This window comes from Rhinopithecus roxellana, chromosome 13 (genome assembly GCF_007565055.1).
Source record: "Rhinopithecus roxellana isolate Shanxi Qingling chromosome 13, ASM756505v1, whole genome shotgun sequence".
Taxonomy (NCBI): domain Eukaryota; kingdom Metazoa; phylum Chordata; class Mammalia; order Primates; family Cercopithecidae; genus Rhinopithecus; species Rhinopithecus roxellana.
The window spans coordinates 120,567,345-120,589,647 of record NC_044561.1 but is presented as its reverse complement, the minus strand read 5'-3'; the positions used below and the strand labels follow the sequence as shown (position 1 = coordinate 120,589,647).

General features: G+C 48.0%; 1 protein-coding gene across 3 annotated transcripts in view; it reads right to left on the bottom strand.

Annotated features, from left to right (window-relative positions):
* Positions 1-6,773: 6,773 nt before the first annotated feature.
* The window catches only part of EYA2 (EYA transcriptional coactivator and phosphatase 2), a 300,584-nt gene continuing 285,054 nt past the window's right edge, over positions 6,774-22,303 (bottom strand). For 2 of the 3 annotated variants that reach the window (XM_030915788.1, XM_030915789.1), the window contains 4 exons: positions 16,054-16,168; positions 15,022-15,143; positions 12,249-12,348; positions 6,774-7,560 (listed from right to left, as the gene is read on the bottom strand). In XM_030915788.1, coding sequence (XP_030771648.1) covers positions 7,470-7,560; positions 12,249-12,348; positions 15,022-15,143; positions 16,054-16,168 — 428 coding nt within the window. In that variant the 3' untranslated portion in view covers positions 6,774-7,469. Of the gene's footprint in view, positions 7,561-12,247; positions 12,349-15,021; positions 15,144-16,053; positions 16,169-22,303 lie in introns of all 3 variants that reach the window. The other variant, XM_010384164.2, reaches the window with a different exon arrangement.

Sequence of the window (22,303 nt, the reverse complement as noted above, 5' to 3'; positions counted from 1 at the left end):
GCCTTTCTTGCTATATCCCACATGACCACAGCCTTTACCCAATGCTGTGGGGCACACAGAGAAAGGGCTAGTGATGCCATTTGGGGGCAACCAAGGCTGGAGACAAGCTCCGTAGGGCCACAGGTTATTGACAGAAAAGCCTCTGAAGCTGACATCTGACCTTTAAGATGCTCCTATAGGGCCAGGCGAGATGGCACATGCTTGTAATCCCAGCACTTTGGGTGGCTGAGGTGGCAAGATCACTTGAGGCCAGGAGTTTCAGACCAGCCTGGGCAACATAGTGAGACCCTGTTTCCACAAAAATAAAAACTTAAAAAATTTTAAAAATAAGGTGCTCTTATAGGTAATCCATTCACCGTTTTCAATACATGAGCTTCACCAGTACCGTGAGTCATGAAACTCTCAGATTTTTGTTCAACTAATGTGGACAATGAATGTGTTTGCATTTCTTTTTTTTTTTTTTTTTTTTTTTTTTTTTTTTTTTTTTGAGACTAGCTCTGTCGCCCAGGCTGGAGTGCAGTGGCGCGATCTCGGCTCACTGCAAGCTCCGCCTCCCGGGTTTACGCCATTCTCCTGCCTCAGCCTCCCGAGTAGCCGGGACTACAGGCGCCCGCCATCTCGCCCGGCTAGTTTTTTGTATTTTTTAGTAGAGACGGGGTTTCACTGTGTAGACCAGGATGGTCTTGATCTCCTGACCTCGTGATCCACTTGTCTCGGTCTCCCAAAGTGCTGGGATTACAGGCTTGAGCCACCGCGCCCGGCCGCATTTCTCTTGTTATAAGTGAGGTTGAACTTTTTTCTTTTCTTTTTTGAGACAGGATCTCTCTCTATCACCCAGGCTGGTGTGCAGTGGCATGATCACGGCTCACTGCAGCCTTGACCTCCTGGGCTCAAGCAATTCTCCCACCTCAGCCTCCCTGGTAGCTTGGGCTATAGGTGCATGCCATCACACCTGGCTAAGTTTTTAAATTATTTGTGGAGACAGGGTCTCACTACGTTGCCCAGGCTGATTTTGAACTCCTGAACTCAAGTGATCCTTCTGCCTCACGCTCCCAATGTGTTGGGATTATAGGTATAAGCCACTGCACCGGCCTTTTTTTTTTTTTTTTTTTTTTGAGGCAGGGTCTCACTCTGTCATCCAGGCTGGAGTGCAGTGGCATAATCATAAATCACTGCAGCCTGAACTCCTGGGCTTAAGTGAGCCTCCTGCCTCAGCTTCCCGAGTAGCGTGTACTGCAGGCGTGCACCACCAGGCCTGGCTAAATTTTTTATTTTTGTTTTTTGTAGAGATGGGGTCTCACTATGTTGCAGGCTGGTATGGAACTCCTGGCCTCAAGCCATCCTCCCGCCTTGGCCCCCCAAAGGTCTGGGATTACAGATGTGAGCCATCATGTCTGGCCTGAGCATCTTTTTATAAGCTTTAAAACCAAATTAGCTGGGTGTGGTGGCTCATGTCTGTAATCCCAGCTACTCGGGAAGCTAAGATGGGGAGACTGCTTAAGCCGAGGAGTTTGAGGTTACGGTGAGCTTTGATTGTGTCACTGCACTCCGGCCTGGGTAACAGAGTGAGATCCTGTCTAAAAAAAAACAATAAAAACCAGAAAACGCACACAAACAACCCCCCCCCAAAACAAACCAAACCAAACAAAACCAAAAGACCAAACACCAAAAACCACCACCAACAAAAAACAAGAACCAGTTGCATTTTAAAAAATATAAAATGTTGGCCAAGTGCTATGGCTCATGCCTGTAATCCCAGCACTTTTGAAGGCTGAGGCGGGCAGATCACCTGAGGTTGGAAGTTTGAGACCAGCCTGGCTAACACGGTGAAACTCTGTCTCTACTAAAAATATAAAATTAACTGGGCATGGTGGCACGTGCCTGTAATCCCAGCTACTTGGGAGGTTGAGGCAGGAGAATCACTTGAACCCGGGAAGCGAAGACTGTAGCGAGCCAAGATCATGCCATTGCACTCCAGCCTGGGTGACAGAGCAAGACTCTGTCTCAAAAAAAAAAAAAAAAAAAGTCTCTTCATAGCCTTTGATCATTTTAAATTTGGTTGTTGACCTGCTATTGATTTTTTTTTTTTTTTTTTGAGACGGAGTCTCGCTCTGTCGCCCGGGCTGGAGTGCAGTGGCCGGATCTCAGCTCACTGCAAGCTCCGCCTCCCGGGTTTATGCCATTCTCCTGCCTCAGCCTCCCGAGTAGCTGGGACTACAGATGCCCGCCAACTCGCCCGGCTAGCTTTTTGTATTTTTTAGTAGAGACGGGGTTTCACCCTGTTAGCCAGGATGGTCTTGATCTCCTGACCTCGTGATCCGCCCGTCTCAGCCTCCCAAAGTGCTGGGATTACAGGCTTGAACCACCACGCCCGGCCGACCTGCTATTGATTTCTAAGAGCTCTTTATACATGAGGGAGATTAGGGGACTAACTCTTGCTCTTATCTGTGATCTGAATTTCAATGTGCCTTTGTCTCTGCTTATGTTTTTTTTCAGGTGGTCAAATAGATCAATTTTTTTTTTTTGGAAAGACTCAAATCTTATTCAGATTTAGTCTGTAGTGCCTGGGACACTGCCTAATGCATTTTGGATGCTCAATAAATATCTGATGAAGAAATGTCCTGCTCCAATTGTTGGCAATATGAATGACTGATTTCCTGAGTAGAAATCGGAGCCCATGTGATATGAAAAAACTAGTAATGCTGGCCAGGCACGGTGGCTCACGCGTGTAATCCCAGCACTTTGGGAGGCCAAGGAGGGTGCATCACGAGGTCAGGAGATTGAGACCATCCTGGCTAACATGGTGAAACCCCGTCTCTACTAAAAAATACAAAAAATTAGCTGGGTGTGGTGGCGTGCGCCTGTAGTTCCAGCTACTTGGGAGGCTGAGGCAGAAGAATGGCATGAACCCAGGAGGCAGAGCTTGCAGTGAGCCGAGATCACACCACTGCACTCCAGCCTGGGCCACAGAGCAAGACTCCATCCCCCCCCAAAAAAAAGAAAAAAAAAAAACTAGTAATGCTATTTATTATGTGCTATATAAGTTGGAGTGCTTTTGGCTGCAAGTAACTCAGGGAGAAACAACTCAAAATATTTAAACAATAAGGACATTTATTAACTCACAAAATACATTTAACCTGATTATCTGTCCTAGGCAGTTATCTTTTAAAAATTAAGCAATGCTGGCCGGGCGCGGTGGCTCAAGCCTGTAATCCCAGCACTTTGGGAGGCCAAGACGGGCGGATCACGAGGTCAGGAGATGGAGACCATCCTGGCTAACACGGTGAAACCCCGTCTCTACTAAAAAATACAAAAAACTAGCCGGGCAAGGTGGCGGGCGCTTGTAGTCCCAGCTACTTGGGAGGCTGAGGCAGGAGAATGGCGTAAACCCGGGAGGCGGAGCTTGCAGTGAGCTGAGATCCGGCCACTGCACTCCAGCCTGGGCGACAGAGCAAGACTCCGTCTCAAAAAAAAAAAAAAAAAAAAAAAAAATTAAGCAATGCTTTCCTCATGAAAATCTTTGTTGGATTATGCCCTCCACAGCTTCCACTTTAAGAATGTGGATGTTGCCTACAAACGAAGCCAAATAAGAGAAAACAGAGTCCAGGGATGCAGAGAAGTAAACTGAATTTTAAAGATGGATATTGAGTTCTGCATTTGAAGGGGTCTGAGGTCACACATTCTTGAATCTTTTAGTCAAGTGAGCAGATGAATTCTGTTTTGTTTAAGCCATTTTGATAGTGTTTCTGTCATTTCAAATGGAAAAAATCCAAATGGTATCTCTCTGACTTCTAAATCCCTTGGATATGCAAATTCTTTCATCCTTGAGGCCAACCTGGGCACTTTTGTGGGTCTCTATCCTTCTGCGGGGCTGCTCAGGAAGTTCTGGAGTCAAGGTTGGACTTCTGAGAGGTGAAGAGTTTTTGTATGTGAGTCCTGAATAGTCCAGTTACTCTACTTCTAAGAATGTTCTGGAGAGCAGCAACATACTGCTGGGGAAACAGTGAAGTCAAGAAGCTTGGGACCATGAGATCCCAGTCATCCATCTATCCATCTATCCACCTAACCACCCATCTGTCCACCTATCATCCATCCATCCATCCATCCATCCATCCATCCATCCATCCATCCATCCATCCACTCATTCACCTATCCATTCATCCATGTATCCATCCCTCCATCTGTCCATCCATCCATCTATCCACCATTTATCTACTCATTCACCCATCCATTCAGCCATCCAACATTCATTAAGTGCCATATCTGTGCCAGGCTCTGTGATGGGCAATGAGCATACAGAGATGAGAAAAACACTATCCTTACTCCCCAGAAACTTAGAGTCATCCAGAAGGAATTTAAGTTAAAACACTTACCTTAAAGACTGTGGACCGTTAGCTTTTGTCAGCACTAGTCTTTGACATTTACTCATCACAACAAAAAAGTAGTTGATCACTTAAGTAGTTTAATTTCAGGATCAAGGGGAAGATCTGTTTCACCCAAAACCTCCTGTGTGCACGGCTGAAATTCTACTTGTGTTTCAAATGAAATCCTACTAAAAGAAAAAAAATTTATTAATAAGTAATTTACCCTTTGTTGGACCCTAAACAGAATTTTCCCCGACAGCAGATTTTGATGGTAGCAGGAAGGGAGAGATGGGTAGATCATGATTATAAGTGGGTTCCTGTGTGCAAGGGTGCTAAACAATGGGGAGTCAGGGGGATTCGGGAGTATTCACATCACTGACTCCCAGTGGATGGTTGGTGACTGGGTGGTTCTACTCCAGTCTCTTTATCCACTCCAGCTAGAAGTCAGCTTATCCAGTAAAGCTCCTCCACTCATTCTAGAAGAAACCTAAGCTGGCAGATAATAGTGAGGCTGACTCAGGTATTTTAGGCAACATTAAAGATTCTTCACCTCCATTCCACTCTCTATCCATCTAACCATCACACTTCATTTCCATTTAACTTTCCATCCACCTGCCTATTAAACTGTCCTCTCATCCACATACCCATCGTAATATTACTATCAACCACCAACAACTATCAATCATTCCATTCATCTACCCATCCAAACAACCTACTCATTATCCACTAACACACCCACCTAACCATCTATCCATATTTCCTCAAAGCCACCCACCCATTCACTCATCCAAACCACCATCTATTCATTCATCTCACCACACAACTATTTGGTTCTTGATCCGGTCATCTATCCAATAATCTATCTGTTCATCCAAACATCCATGATTTATCCAACTATCCATCTAGTCATCCTAAGTAGGTATCCATTTGTTCATCTATCCATCTTTCAGTCACCCAGTTACCCACCCACCTTCCAATTAATCATCTAATCAATCACCTAACCAACCATTCATCTACCCATGTACTCAACTATTTAACCTTCCATTTTATCCATTTGTCCAAATGGCCATTCACCCATATTATCATCCATCTGGCTGTGGTTCAATTTATATTTCCATCCTTCATTCTATCCCATCTATAATGGGATTCTACTTTGTGTCAGGCTCTGTGCTTGATTCTGTGGATACAGAGATGAAACCAACAGTACCTACCCCGTGAGAAGCTCAGAGTCTAGTAAGGGAGTCTATCTGACCCTTGGTAATGGATTTTTTTTTTTTGAGACAGGGTCTTGCTCTGTCACTCAGGCTGGAGTGCAGCAGTGTGATCATGGCTCACTGCAGCCTCAACCTCCTGGGCTCAAGAGCTCTTCCCACCTCCGCCCCCTGAGTAGTTGGGACTACAGGCACATGCTATACGCCTGGCTAATTTTTGTATTTTTTGTAAAGATGGGGTTTCACCATATTGCTCAGGTTGGTCTCAAACTCCCAGGCTCAAGCGACCCACATGTCTTGGCCTCCCAAAGTGTTGGGATTACAGTCATGAGCCACCATGCCTGGCCGGTGATAGTTTTCTAACCATCAGAGATTCTAGCTCTGAGACTCCAGTGGTTAAGATCTCCATCTCCCATGACATGGATCAGCTGACCGATAATCCAGGATTTTACCAACATTAATAAGGAAGGAGCCTATATTCCTGCTTAGCATCCAATTAGATAGATCCAGGTCCTGCCTGGTCTACTATGGGTAGTGGCAGTGCTCCAGATGTCTTCAGAACTTCTCCAGATGTCCCTCCTTGCCCCTTACACTGGATCCTTCACTCATATCCCATCCACTGGAAAATGAAGTCCTACCACTGGAATGGGAGTCAGTTGCATTTTCCAGTCCGACCCTCAGTTCCCCCAATTCTTTTAATAACAGCTCACTGATTTTCTTTCCCTTGGAGGATCAGCTTCTTCAACTTACTGTTTGTGACAGAATCCAACCCTAAATCCAGCTCCATGAGCTGCCTGAGCCTCAGATTTGGCCAATGAGTTACAATCCTGAGGCTTTCGCTGCACGGTGAAGAAGGTGGTCTCTGTCTGTGTGGTTTTGCTGAAGGACTCTTAGAGCCATCTTTGCCAGACAGGAAAGAGCCTGCCTGAGAATTAAGGCCACACGAGAGAAATTCATTTGATCACCTGGATCCAGACAGATACCACCTAAAGTTCCTGGAGACACTTGTCCCTTTGTCCTTCTTCCCCTCCCTCCCTTTTTTTCTCCCTCTTCTCCATCCTCCCTCCCCCTACTCCACTTTTCTTGGCTTAAGCCAGTGTGAGTTGGATTTTATTCTTTGCAACTGATAAAGTCCTTAAAAAGGCCAACACATTTGGAAGCCTCGAGTGGTAATAAAGTAACCACATCCTACCCCCACTTCAAAATGTAAACGTGGTTTATTTAATGCCTTTTATCCATCACAAAGCACCCATTCCTTCCCAGCATCCCCCTCTTCCTAGAAAACAAGACGCAGCGTAAGGCACGTGCACTGTCCACATGACGTCAAGTAGGGTCCTTAAAAACAAAACTAAGCAATAGTCTTTTCAACAGCTCAAACTGCCTCCCTCTCTAACGTTCAAAGAATGATTGTCCCCACAAAGCACAACTTGGAGAAGAGAGTGCTTACATTAGAACTGTGAACCACCCCACATGCCAGACTAAAACCAAACCAATGACTAAGAAACCCAGCCACACAGGTACAAGAGCATAATTCCGGAGTAATGAGACTAGTCCATAAATTAAAAAGAAGACAAGACAAACCCGTCCCCTCCTCATCACCAGGCCTCCCCCAAGTTGTCAATTCCTTGCTTTTGTTCTGTGAGTCTTGTAGAAGAGTCTAGACTACGAGCCAGCCCTTTGCCCCAAAGTCAAATACTCCGAAGCCAAAGTTGGGTACTTTGCTTCTCGGAACCCTCATTTGGACTGATGGATGGCTTCTGAGATGGTCACTGGACACAACGTCTTGGCTGTGGGGCCCCTGCCTGGTGTCCAGCATCTGGGTCTCTGGAGTTCTCGGTGGGGAGGTGGGGAAGGCGAGGGGGTCTGAGGGCGAGATGGTAGGTGGAGATGCTGCTCATCCTGCTATAAATACTCCAGCTCCAGGGCGTGCCTCAGTGCCTCCAGGTCCGCGTGGCAGGATATCCGCCAGAAAGGCATATTGTGCTGAAACACAGAACACCAGCCACAAGGTTACGCCTCTGCCCCCACCCCCAGATCCCACGCCCGTGGTTAGACGGCATGTGAGAAGTCAACCCAGTCAAGTCTAGCATGTGGGGACTTCCCAAACTATGAGGCACTTGACATTGCTGGCAGACCCACATCCAGCCAGTACCTACCGGTATGGCCGACCATTTCTATTCACTCAGAGCCTGCTCTGACGGGCTCATCCAGCACTGCCCAGTGTGTTCACTGTTTGACCCTCTTGCCTCCGTTGGTACTATCGTGGTCTTAGGCGGTGCACTGACCTGGTGTTAAATTGTACGGTGGGAAAACAATTCCTTTTTAAAAATTTGTTCTTGCCTGGGCACTGTGGCCCATGCTTGTAATCCTGGCACTTTGGGAGGCTGAGGCGGGAGGATTGCTTGAGGCCAGGAATTGGAGGCTGCAGTGCTCTGAATCCTGTTACTTCAAGAAGAAGGTCACAGCTCGGTGCTGGAACCCCTCCCCAACATTTGACAATCTCCAGTGTGAACAAACAGAGCTGGTCTTGGAGGGTCTTGAGCAGGCCTCTGTAGCTATAGCCAGGTCAGGATGACACAATTCTGTTTTCTTCATAGCTTTTGTTTTTATCTTTTCCTTTTCTTTGCAGCAGGTGGTACTTGCTTCAAGTTATTGTCAGGATGTGAGTTTTTTTTGTTTTTTGTTTTTTTTCTTTTTTTTGAGACAGGGTATCCCTCTGTTGCCCAGGCTAGAGTGCAGTGACACGATCTCTGCTCACTGTGGCCTCAACCTTCCAGGCTCAAGTGATCCTCCTACCTCAGCCTCCCAGGTAGCTGGGACTACAGATGCATGCCACCACATCTGGCTGACTTTTGTATTTTTTGTAGAGATAGGGTTTCACCATGGTGCCCAGGCTGGTCTCAAACTACTGGGCTCAAGCGATCCACCCACCTCAGCCTCCCAAAGTGTTGGGATTACAGGCATGAGCCATCGTGCCCAGCTGAATTTCGTTTCATCAATTTTTTTTTTTAATTTTAGAGATGGAGTCTCAGTTTGTTGTCCATGCTGCAATGCAGATCATGGCTTACTGCAGCCTTGAGCTCTTGGGCTCAACTGATCTTCCTGACTCAGCCTTCTGGGTAGCTAGGGACATATCTAGATAAATAGGAAAAAGGAAGGATGCAGGACAAATTGTATATATATATATGTGCATGTGTGGAGGAAAGAATGGTGGGGTTTCTCAGTAGTTTAAAAGATAATAAATAAGACTACCTCAGGAAGAATGTAAAGAAATCATTAAGGCAGGTGTAAATAAAATGTCATGGGAGCCAGCCAGAGGAAGCAGTCTCTTTTATGGTAGACATGAATGGGATGGGGGTATCTCAGGGGAGAAGAGGCGCATGAGACCCAGACCTCAAAGAATGAATGAGGAGGCCAGGCGCGATGGCTCACGCCTGTAATCCCAGGACTTTGGGAGGCCAAGGTGGGCGGATCACCTGAAGTCAGGAGTTTGAGACCAGCCTGGCCAACATGGTGAAACCCATCTCTACTAAAAATACCAAAAATTAGCCAGGTGTGGTGGTGAGCACCTGTAATCCCAGCTACTTGGGAGGCTGGGGCAGGAGAATAGCTTGAACCCAGGAGGCGGAGGTTGCAGTGAGCTGAGATCGCGCCATTGCACTCCATCCTGGGCAACAAGAATGAAACTTCATCTCAAAAAAATAAAAAATAAAAAAAGAATGAGTGCTTCGTAGTTAGCAGGTCACTGAAGGGAAGGGCATCCCAGGTTGAGCATCCCTGGGTGAGCAAAGGAAGATATATAAAGGTGCAAGGGGCAGACCCCAGTGGGGTCTTCTCACAGGTCACAAACACTTCTGGGGCATTCACTGGAGACTCAGATAAACCCACAGATAAGAAACAAGATAAGTTCATCTCCTGGTAAGTGCTAGGAAGGAGACAGAACGAGAGATAGGGTAGAAAGCAGCGATGTCTGTCTACTTTTGAGAGCTGGGTCAGGAAAGGCCTCTCCAGGCAGTGTCATTTAAGCAGGCCCTGGCAAAGATGAGGGGGAATGTGGGGGCAGGTAGAAGACACAGCAAGTGCAAAGGCCCCAGGAAGGTTGAGCTTGGAATGCAATGCTCATTGCTGCACTGCATGGCACTTGGCACATAGTAGGTGCTCAAGAAATATTCGTAGAAGGAATGAAAAGAGGAAGAGAGGGAGGGGGAAAAAAAGGTAAGTTTCTCAAGCAAAGTCCTCTGAATGTATCCTTTTCTCTTTGTTCTGTAGTTTCTAAATAATTCCCAGCTCACAGGAAGCAGAAAACCATCTCGTATGGGAGCAGCTCTCATCTCTTCAACACCTTCTCACTGCCCTAGCATTCCCACCCTGCCCTCATCCCGGCCAAGCCTTCCTTTCTTTACAAAGATAGATTCTGGTTGCCACCTGACCAATCCTGCCCTCTTTAAAGAGTGTAATTTTGGCTGCGTGTGGTGGCTCACACCTGTAATCCCAGTACTTTGGGAGGCTGAGGTGGGTGGAACACCTGAGGTCAGGAGTTCGAGACCAGCCTGGCCAACATGGCAAAACTTCGTCTCTACTAAAATTAAAAAAAATTAGCCAGATGTGGTGGCTCATGCCTGTAATCCCAGTTACTTAGGAGGCTGAGGCACGTGAATCACTTGAACCTGGGAGGCAGAGGTTGCAGTGAGCCGAGATCACGCTACTGTACTCCAGCCTGGGCGACACAGTGAGACTCTGTCTCAAAAAAAAAAAAAAAAAAAAAAAAAAGAGTGTGATTCATTTTTCTGGGAGAGAACGAGCAAAGGTGGAAGAAAGAGAATGTTCCAGCTGCCTTCACCCCAGGCTTAAAGACTCCACATGCCAGTGGATTCATCACTCGTGGAGAAGTGGAGACAAGTGACCCACTAAAATGGAGATATTAACAACACTGTCAGCAGAAACAGGCGAAGCCTCTGGTCCTGTGGCCATATTTCACACCGCTCAGGTATCCGGTGGCCTGGGCTAATGACTTCTGTTTGTCAGGCTGAGAGATTGGCTGGTGGACACTGTTTCTCACTAATGTTCTGCGGCTTCTGCCTCAGACACTGGGACTTTCACGAGAGCTCTGCTGTGGCGGGTGTGTACCTAGTCTTCTTTGGTGGACTGTACTCTTGTCTGACTGGCTCAGGAGTGAAAACCAACTGTGTTTGAAACTGTAAGTCCATCTCCTCCCTGCCAGGTGTTTGGAGCATGACACAGGCAGGTTTGCACGTGCCAGATGTGTGACCTTAGGCAAATAACCTCTCTGAGTGTCAAACTCTGTCATCTATAAAATGGGGTGTGGCCAGGCACACGCCTATAATCCCAGCTTTCTGGGAGGCCAAGGTGGATAGACTGTTTGAGTCCAGGAGTTTGAGGCCAGCCCAGGCAACATGGCAAAACCCCATCTCTACAAAAACAAAACAAAACAAAACAAACAAACAAACAAACAAACAAACAATTAGCCAGGTATGGCGGTGCCTGTCCGTAATCCCAGCTACTTAGAGGCAGAGGTGGGAAGATCGCTTGAGTCCAGGAGGTAGAGGCTGCAGCTGCAGTAAGCCAAGATTGTGCCACTGCACTCCAGCCTAGGTGCCAGAGTGAGACCCTATCTCTCTAAAAAAAAAAAAAGGGATGCAATGATACCCACTTTGTAGGAGTTTTTGGAGGACTGAACACAATGGTGATGTTAGCAATAAAGTTATGGTGGTGAAGGGTGTGGGGTTAGGCCAGCACCTCCAGATGCCAGCCCACAGCCTGGCCACACACCATTGTGACTGACCCTGGCAGCTGCCCTCAAGATCCCTTCTCCCCTTCTCTCTCAGAAGGAGCTCATTTCTTAGCGGACCTCATGGCGGCTGATAATAGAGACTATATCTTCCAGGAAAGGGGAGGAGCTTTGCAGGTGGAGGAAACAGTGCCTGCAAAGCCTTCTAAGCTCCTCTCTCCCGAGGCCCTCTCCCAGGACCCTAGGGCTTCCCTCTTCTTCTGGGTTTCATCTGCTGAGACCCTAAACATTTCTGCATTTCCTTGGGATTTGCTGCCAGGCAGAGATGGGGGAAACCAGGTCCCCCTAATTAAGCTCTCTGACATTGACAATCCACTTCCCAGGCCTCCGCGTGGGGGGTGGCAGTCTCTCTGGGGCACTGTTGACAGGTCCAGACCCAGGACTTTGGCAGCTGTTTCTTTTCCAAGAACAGAGATGTGGCCACCAGAACCCCCCGCCCTCTCCTCATGGGCCCAAGATCACAAATGCAGGATTTTCTTTTTCATTAGCTTAATGCTGTCTTTATTAACTGGGAAGGGTTCCTGGAACATATGATCAGTAAGTATTAAATAAAACACACACATGTGCACTGGCCCCCCACCAGCCTGCCCCGTCGGAGTGTCTCTAGGCTCCCGAACAGTTGTCCCAGAAACAATCCAGGGCTACCAGGGGCGGCAGCCAGAGGAGAGAGGGGGATTTGTAGAAGGAAATTACTCAGGATGCTTCTGCGATTTGCAAATGGAATGGACCGGCAAGCAAGGAGCCTGGGAAGGAGGACCCAGCCAGCCACGGGGAGTGGCGGAAATCTTGGAAGGAGCCCTTGTAAGGCCACGAGGGGCGCTCAAAAGAGCAGGAAAACACAGTTGGAGAGGCGGAAGAAGTACCTTTTTTGCTCCTTGCTCCTCTTCCACACCATCACCGATCACCACGTAGACAGCTTTTCTACCGAATCTCTGCATTATCCTCTCGAAGCAGCTCTCCTTCCCTGCACACACACAGGAAGGGAAGAAAAAACGCTCTGTGAGGACCCCGGATTGTAGCCAATACCCTCTCATTAAGAGCTCGGTGCCTGCAGCTGTGCTCCCAAAGGCCCGGTATTCATCATTTCGTTCTTGAGCAAACTTCTGAGGTCAGCACTGTTGTCATCCCCCTGTGAAGGACGATGACAGCCGGAAACACAGTGAGGGTCAGTAGCTTGCCCAGGGCAACACAGCAGGAGGAGGCAGTGCACGGCTCAGAGCAGGCTCCGGAGTCTCTGCAGCTGTCTGATGTAGAAGTGGCCATGGATGCACAACCATCTGAATGCACTTGATACCACTGCGCTGGAAACTGTTTTTTGTTTTGTTTTGTTTTGTTTGAGACACTGTCTTGCTCTGTCACCCAGGCTGGAGTGCAGTGGCGCCATCTCAGCTCACTGCAACTTCCACCTTCTGGGTTCAAGCGATTCTCCTGCCTCAGCCTCCTGAGTAGCTGAGATTACAGGCATGCATCATCACACCTAGCTAATTTCTGTATTTTTTAGTAGAGATGGAGTTTCACCATGTTGGCCAGGCTGGTCTCGAACTCCTGGCCTCAAGTGATCTGCCCGCCTTGGCCTCTCAAAGTGCTGGGATTACAGGCGTGAGCCACTGCACCCAGCCAGGTTAACCTTTTTTTAATTTTTATTTTTGAGATGGAATCTCCCTCTTGTTGCCCAGGCTGGAGTGCAATGGCCCAGTCTCGGCTCACTGCAACCTCTGCCTCCTGGGTTCAAGTGACTCTCCTGCCTCAACCTTCCGAGTACCTGGGATTACAGGTACCCGCCACCACGCCCTGCTAATTTTTTTATTTTTAGTAGAGATGAGGCTTCACCATGTTGGTCAGGCTGGTCTTGAACTGCCTGACCTCAGGCAGTCCTCCTGCCTCGGCCTCCCAAAGTGCTGGGATTACAGGCGTGAGCCACCACGCCTGGCCATCTTAACCATTTTTTTTTTTTTTGAGACACAGTCTCGCTGTGTTACCCAGGCTGGAATGCAGTGGCGCGATCTTGGCTCACTGCAAGCTCTGCCTCCCGGGTTTATGCCGTTCTCTTGCCTCAGCCTCCCGAGTAGCTGGGACTACAGGTGCCCGCCACTACGCCTGGCTAATTATTTTGTTTTGTATTTTTAGTAGAGACAGGGTTGCACCGTGTTAGCCAGGATGGTCTCGATCTCCTGACCTCATGATCTGCCCGTCTTGGCCTCCCAAAGTGCTGGGATTACAGGCGTGAGCCACCGCGCCTGGCCCATCTTAACCATTTTTAAGTGTATAGTGCATGGCCAGGTGCGGTGGCTCATGCCTGTAATCCCAGCACTTTGCGAGGCCGAGGCAGATGGATCACCTGAGGTCAGGAGTTTGAGACTAGCTTGGCCAACATGGTGAAATCCCGTCTCTACTAAAAATACAAAATAAGCTGGGTGTGGTGGCGCACACCTGTAATCCCAGCTACTCAGGAGGCTGAGGCAGGAGAACTGCTTGAACCCAGGAGGCAGAGGTTGTGGTGAGCCGAAATCGCACCATTGCCCGGGGCAACAAGAGAGAAACTCCATCTTAAAAAAAAGAAAAAGGGTTAAGATGGTGAAAATTTTATATTATTTAATTTTAACCACAATTAAAAATAAAAATATTATTTAAAAAAGAGATTAGAAATAAACCTGCAAAAGTACTTGACGTATGCAGGAAAAATGGGAAAAATGAAAAGACAAGATCTTGTTGAAAAATATTCAACAACCATTTTGGCCCTTAGTACTATAATTTTAAAATCAAAAGGCACTTGTACATAATGTTTGGACTTAGAACTTCAGTAAAACCAAAATTGTTCCAAGAAAATGCTGCCAAAGTACTATAAGTAATTTTTTTTTGCTCTAGAGAAAAAACAATGGAAAAAGTTTCTAATTAAAGATATTTTGGCATGGTAGCTCATGCCTGTAGTCCCAGTACTTTGGGGGGCTGAGGTGGGAGGATTGCTTGAGGCTGGGAGTTGAAGGCTGTAGTGAGCTATGATCTCACCACTGCATTCCAGATTGAGTGACAGGATGAGTCACTCAGCTATGGACTACATTTCCCAGCTTCCTTGGCAGCTACTTGTGGCCACATGACTAAGCTGGGGCTAACAGGAAGTGAGTAGAACGTAATGTGCATAGCCTTCTGAGCTTGGCCTTCAAATATCAGACCCACTAGAATGACGACGGGCTAGGACTCTGATTTGACCCCATACATGAGAATAAAACCATAAGGAATGGTGGAAAAATAAAATGGGAGAGACCTGGGTTTCTGGATATCTTTGAGGACAGGGTCACCCCACCAGCCTGGATCACTCACTTCTGTCTGTTCTACTAGGGAGAAAACAGCTTTGACTCTTTTGCAAGCCCTTGCATTTGGGGTGTGTTTGTTGTAGCAGCTTTGCCTGTATCTGAACTCATACAGACACTTTGGAAAACTGTGGTCCTAACCAATTTCTTTAGAAGCAGAAGTTAAGGCATGTGGTCTGTGGGGGCTGTTTTGGGGATCTGAGTCATGGCCATAGGCTAATTCCATCCATTTCCCCAGTGTCATGTTCCTTAAACATCCCATTCCCAGGATGGAAAGCTAACCCTACCCTCCATCCCTGTATCACCCCCGAGGTGTGGCTTCTCCCTACCTGTCTTGGTTGCACTGTAGATGTTCTCAATAGGAAACACAGACCCCAGGCCATATAGCAGGACTTTGGCCAGGGCAGGAATTAGTTGAGTGGTGGTGACCAGCACATTGACACAGTTGGGCCTAAGGACAAAGGAGATTGTGGATCAGAACTCAGAGGGACCACAAGGCCAGGCCTCCTCCTGCTGCATGAGCCTGCAGTTGGCAGGAAATCTGATAGGTTTGGAGTCTGTGGCTGTCATCTTCAGGCATGTTAGGGCCCAAGGATTCTCAGGCTATTCCTGTCTTATAAGCCTGAAGCTGCCTGACATGGTGAAATGTAGTATGGGGGGAATACTTTTCTTATATAAAAAGCAAATGTGTATTGCAAGGGCCATACACTTAAATAGTTGTAGGTAATGTAAATCAGAGATATGTAAAAAGTGTAGGCCAATAGGGAGAGGTGAGGACTGGAGTAAGCTGGAGCCTGAATGCCAGTTCTCATCTTTTGGGAGAATTCAGAAACCTGGAAACCTGTTGGGCCCTGAAAAGTCTCTGCAGCTATTAGCTCAGCTATGCTCCAAGGTATCCACTGAGGCTTGTGCACTTAAGCTTTATTAAATATTTGGGCTGGGCATGGTGGCTCATGCCTACAATCCCAGCACTTTGGGAGGCAGAGGCGGGTGGATCACCTGAGCTCAGGAGTTCAAGACAAGCCTGATCAACATGGTGAAACCCTATCTCTACTAAAAATACAAAAATTAGCTAGGTGTGGTGGCACACGCCTGCAATCCCAGCTACTCAGGAGGCTGAGGCAGAATTGCTTGAACCTGGGAGGGAGAGGTTGTGGTGAGCCGAGATCACGCCACTGCACTCCAGCCTGGGCGACAGAGTGAGACTGTGTCTCAAAAAAAAAAAAAAAAAAAAAAAAAAGGAAAGTGTGCAAGTGAGAATTTGAGGAGTCCAATTCTCCTAAGTGTGGACATGCAGGAGCCACCACTGTCTACTGCAAGAAAGTTCAGTGGCACAGAGGAAAACAGGGGCTGCCACTTGCCGGGAGTTGATGAGGTTTAGTGCCTTCAGGGAGTGGGTCAGCCAGAGGTCTGTGAGAGCTTCCAGTTCGGCTCGGAGCTGTAGCCAGGTCTCCCTTTTGGGAGCACCTATCAACCCTGTGGACAAAGGAAATAAAGATGTAGTCATCATACTAGAAAGATCTGGGGGATGAAGGTAGGGAACAGGAATCTAGCTACTGTACCCTGAGGGTTAAAATCAGATGACATCCAAAGTAAACTTCAATCCAGTGGCTTCTCTTAATATTATCCTGAGATCAATAGATTGATAGATTAATCCATCCACTGACTGATCCACCCATCCACCCATCCATCCATCCATCCATCCATCCATCCATCCACCCACCCACCCATCCACCCACCCACCTATCCACCCATCCATCTACCTACCCACCTAGCCACCCATCCATTCACCCAATATCCTTCCATCCACCCATCCATCCATCCACCCAATATCCATCCATCCATCCATCCATCCATCCATCCATCCATCCATCCATCCATCCATTCATCCACCCATCCATACATCCACCCACCTATCCACCCATCCATCTACCTACCCACCTATCCACCCATCCATCTACCCAATATCCATCCATCCATCCATCCACCCACCCACTCATCAATCTACCCACCCATCCACCCACCCACCTATCCATCCATCCACCCATCCACCCATCTACACCCACATCCATCCATCCATGCATCCAACAAAAAGTTCAGGAGTGCCTTCTAGGTGCTTGATATTGTAATAGGCACTGAATATACAGATATGAACAAAAATGTGCAGATTATAGAGCTTATATTGTTATGGTAGAGACAGGGGATTAATAACATAAAAAATGATGAACATTTTTGAGTACTTATTATGTGCCGGGCTCTGCTTTTAACATGATTTATTTCATTCTCACAATGACACTATAGGTGGACACCATTTTTATTTCTATATTTTTAGGTAAAGAAACAGGCTTTGTGATGTTGACTGACTTGCTCACCATAGGGAGAAAATAACGGACACAGGTCCGGCACCCAGGCAGCTGGCTTCCAGAGCCACCCTGTGGGTATTTCTCAACCTGCCATTCTCTCAGCCTTCAGTAGCTTTAAGATAAAGTTCAAAACCCCCAGCAACATGATCCTGTCCCTACTGAGTTTCATCTCCTGCTGCTGCCTTTCTATTCCGGCCTGGAGGCCTCCTGTTTGTTCCCCAAAACACCAAGTGGTCTCCTGCCCCAGGACCTTTGCACATCTCATTTCAGAACCTGGACCACTCTTCTTACCTCATCTTCTGCTTTTGCTTGGCTAAATCCTTCACACTCTGCATTTGGGCCTCATCTTTTTTTTTTTTTTTTGAAACAAGGTCTTGCTCTGTCACCCAGGCTGGAGTTCAGTGGTGTGATCACAGCTCATTGCAGCCTCAGTCTCCTAGGCTCAAACAATCCTGCAATCCTTCCACCTTAGCCTCCTGAGTAGCTGGAACTACAGATGCCTGTCACCATGTCCGGCTAATTTTTGTATTTTTCATAGAGGTGGGGTCTTGCTATGTGGCCCAAACTGGTCTTGAACTCCTGGCCTCAAGCAATCCTGTCTTGGCCTCCCAAAGTGCTGGAATTACAGGTGTGAACCTCTGTATCCTGCCTTAAGGCCTCATCTTAAATGTTTGTTCTGGAAGGTCTAACCTGATCTCTCCAGGCTGGGTCAGGTCCCTCTGGTTTATATTCTCCCAGCACATTGCAGTTCTTCTTCACAACACTTCTCACAACTCTAATTGTACGTGTATCTGTGTGACCATGTGTGTGGCATCTGCCTTGGCCATTAGGCTATTCACTCTAGGGCAGAGGGCAGGGACCAAGTCGGTCTTGTTCGCCACCATAGCAGCAGTTTCTGTAGCAGGGGCTGGCCCGTGCTTGGTGCTCAATCAGCATTTGCTGAAGGAAGAATTAATTAGGACGAAATGCTGCCTGTGCTATGGAGACATCGTCTTCTCTACATAGAAGACCCCAGTGTCCAAACTGGGCCCTACGTCATCTGGACACTGCCAGCTCTCTCATCCTGTCCTGGACCACACGCCCCCCCACTCCAGCTATGCTGGCCTTCTTTATCTTTCTGAAAAGTGTCAAACTCCTTTGGTCTAAGAGACTTTTCATTTGCTGTTTGTGGTAGACACTGTTAGTTGCCATTCACTATTCATTTTTTCACTTGTAATTAGTAAAGACATAAACACAAAAGGATCTTCTCATTAGTAATAAGAATCCTGATTTTGGCTGGGTGAGGTGGCTCACGCCTGTAACCCCAGCACTTCGGGAGGCTGAGGTGAGAAGATCACTTGAGCCAGGGGTTTGAGACCAGCCTGGGCAAGACAGGAAGGCCCTGTCTCTACAAACAATTTAAAAATTAGCCAGGCATGGTGGCATGTGCCTGTGGTCCCAGCTATTCTGGAGGCTGAGGTGGGAGGATCACTGGAGCCTAGGAAGTCGAGGGTGCAGTGAGCCGAGACTGTGCCACTGCACTCCAGCCTGAGAAACAGAGACCCAGTCTCAATAAATAAATAAATACAAAGATAGAAGGGGCCAGGCAGGGTGGCTCACGCCTGTAATCCCAGCACTTTGGGAACCCGAGGCAGACAGATCATCTGAGGTCAGGAGTTCGAGACCAGCCTGGCCAACATGGGGAAACGCCGTCTCTACTAAAAATACAAAAATTAGCCAGGTGTGGTGGCAGGCGCCTGTAGTCCCAGCTGCGTGGGAGGCTGAGGCAGGAGAATCGCTTGAACTCGGGAGGTGGAGGTTGCAGTGAGCTGAGATTGTGCCACTGCATTCCAGCCTAGGTGACAAAGCGAGACTCCACCTCAAAAAAAAAAAAAAAAAAAAAAAAAAGATAGAAGGATCCTGAGATCCTGGGCTCCTAACACTGTCAAGTACTCAGCCACTTTGGAATGCCTACAGTTCTTGTATATAAGAAAAAAATATATATATTTCTATCCGGTTTAAGCCATTGTTGTTTTTGTGTTATTTTTTGGTTGGTTGTTCTTTTACTTACGCAGTTGAATATAGCTGAACTGATTGACTCTTCCCTTGTACTGGTCATCCCCCCCAGCTCTGGGCATTTGGTTATCATTATTAGACTCTCATCTAGAATATTCAGAATACTGAGTTTAAATATCCCTTCCTGAGAGATAGACTCTGGGTCCACTATTCCAAGTATCCCCTGGCCACCACTGCCCACGCTGGGCTCTGTACCACATTCCTGTGTTTCTTCTATAGCTGTGATCATTCTCTGAAATGACTGAATTAAGAATTTAAAGCCAGGTGTGGTGGCTCACACCTGTAATCCCAGTACTTTAGGAGGATGAGGCGGGTGGATCACCTGAGCTCAGGAGTTCGAGACCAGCCTGGCCAACATGGTGAAACCCCATCTCTATTAAAAATACAAAAATTAGCCGGGCATGGTGGCATGTGCCTGTAATCCCAGCTACTCAGGAGGCTGAGGCAGGGGAGTCACTTGAACCCGGGAGGTGGAGGTTGCAGTGAGCCGAGATCGCGCCACTGTACTCCAGCCTGGGTGACAGAGCAAGACTCCATCTCAAAAAAAAAAAAAAAAAAAGGAATGTAAGTGATTTGCTCACTTATTGATGATCTGTTTCCTCCACCCACTGAATATAAACTCTTTGCAAACAGCGACCTTGTTTCTTTTGTTCACCGTTGAATCCACAACCTAGGCCTTTGACGATGGACACGTGGGTGAATGAATGAAGAATGAATGGATCTTTTTACTGGCTACATATCCCATCTTCTCATTAGTCTATCAACTCTAGGAGAACACATGGCCTCTGGTTTCCTCTCTCTCTGCACCTTCCCCACAGACCCTTAGCTGGAACCCTCAGTAACAATACAAACTCACAAGGCTCAGCACTCTTCAGTTGACAAAGGGCTTCCAGACGTGCTGTCTTGTGTAACCAGCTGCCCAACCACCCCTACTTTGCTCCCCGCTGAGAAGTGTGCTTCAAGCTGCTTCCTCGGTGTTTTCCTCCAGGCTTGGCCTCCTTCCCACCTTCCCCAGATAACAACGGTGCCACTTAAGGAGAGCTTATGTGTGTCAGAGCCGTTCTGAGCACCTTTCCTGTGCGAATTCACAACATCCTGGCATGAATCCTTGTGTACACTGTGTATATTGCAGACACTATTAGCCACCTACCACTGACGCTGGGCAGCATCACTGGCTCCAGTTTACACACGAGGAGGAAACTGAGGCACAGGGAGGTCAAATAACCTGCTCAGAGCTACATGGGAAGTGGTAGAGGGAGGAATGACATCGGGCCAAGGCCCCTGATTCCAACTCCTGCCTCCTGGATGGTGATTTACTAAGTATTTTCTCTATCCTGTATTTTGCAGATGTCTTTCTTCCGAGCACACCTTCTAACACACCTGGAATCGTGGGGATCTGTGGTGATCTCTGGGCTGGAAGCCATGGCCATGCACCTGGCTAGTTCTGTGGTGCAGGAACAGCTGGGATAGTGAGGGGGCCTGACATCCGCTAGCTGTGGCCTCCTCACCGTCTGATGCCTTGGGTGCTCTCCTCTCAGCTATGGGTGAGTAGAGCAGCCTGACAAAGCCCTGGCATTTCCTGGGCCTTAACCTGGATGGGGAGCAGATGCTCTCTGTTGGCCAACCCCATCTCTGTCTCCCCTAAGTGAGCCCTCCTGCTCCCCTCCTCCCTCCGTGCAGGGCTGGGTACAAAGGTTGGGACCTGACCAGAGCTTGCTGCTTCACTCCTGCAATCAACACACTCACATCTGAGAGGCCACCAAGTGTGGCCCTGAAGGGCAGAGGTGGTGGAGTCGTCCAGCCTGGGACTCCACTGTGGCTCTTCTGCCTGGGCTGGGTGACGCTGGCAGGTTACTTAACCTCTGTAATCTCAGTTTCTGCTTTTGAGCAACACCGCTGATAAAACCATTTACCTGGCCGGGCGCGGTGGCTCAAGCCTGTAATCCCAGCACTTTGGGAGGCCGAGACGGGCGGATCACGAGGTCAGGAGATCGAGACCATCTCTGGCTAACACGGTGAAACCCTGTCTCTACTAAAAATACAAAAAGCTAGCCGGGCGAGGTGGCGGCGCCTGTAGTCCCAGCTACTCGGGAGGCTGAGGCAGGAGAATGGCGTGAACCCGGGAGGCGGAGCTTGCAGTGAGCTGAGATCTGGCCACTGCACTCCAGCCTGGGTGACAGAGCGAGACTCCGTCTCAAAAAAAAAAAAAAAAAAAAACTGTTTACCTTACAGAGATGCTGTGAAGAGTAAAGGAGCTATTCCACGAAAACGGTGGCAACACTGGCAGAGTGAGTGCTCCATAAACATTAGCTACTGCCAGGACTGCACTTAGCACATGGTCTGCATTAGCACCGCAGCCACGAACACGACAGGAAGTCTGTCCCAAGGAACAGATGGGAAAGCTACCAGGGACAGGGGAAGACACAGAGGAACCCAAGGCTCCCAAGCAAAACTGAGAGCAACTCATGACAAATACCACCATTTACTGAGTGCCTGCTGTGTACCAGGCACGGAGTCATGCCTTTTGTATGCATTGACAATAAATCTCTCAATAATCCAGGAAAGCAGAAGTATTTGTATTCTCCGTTTCATAGATTTATTTATTTATTTTTTGAGACGGAGCGTTGTTCTTGTTGCCCAGGCTAGAGTGCAACCCCCGCCTTTTGGTTTCAAGCGATTCTCCTGCCTCAGCCTCCCAAGTAGCTGGGATTACAGGTGCCCGCCACCACGCCCAGCTAATTTTTTTGTATCTTTAGTAGAGATGGGGTTTCACCACGTTGTTCAGGCTGGTCTCGAACTGCTGACCTCGTGATCCACCCGCCTTGGCCTCCCAAAGTGCTGGGATTACAGGCGTGAGCCACCGTGCCCGGCCCTCATTTCATAGATTTTTTTTTTTTTTTTTTTTTTTTTTGAGACGGAGTCTTGCTCTGCCGCCCAGGCTGGAGTGCAGTGGCCGGATCTCAGCTCACTGCAAGCTCCGCCTCCCGGGTTCACGCCATTCTCCTGTCTCAGCCTCCCGAGTAGCTGGGACTACAGGCACCCGCCTCGTCGCCCGGCTAGTTTTTTGTATTTTTTAGTAGAGACGGGGTTAAAAACTGAGGCTCATTAAGATGACCTCATGTACGCTGCCTAAGGCCACATAGCTAGAAAGTTGTAGAGCTGGGACTGGAAGCGTGTTCTGTCCAGTTTGAGA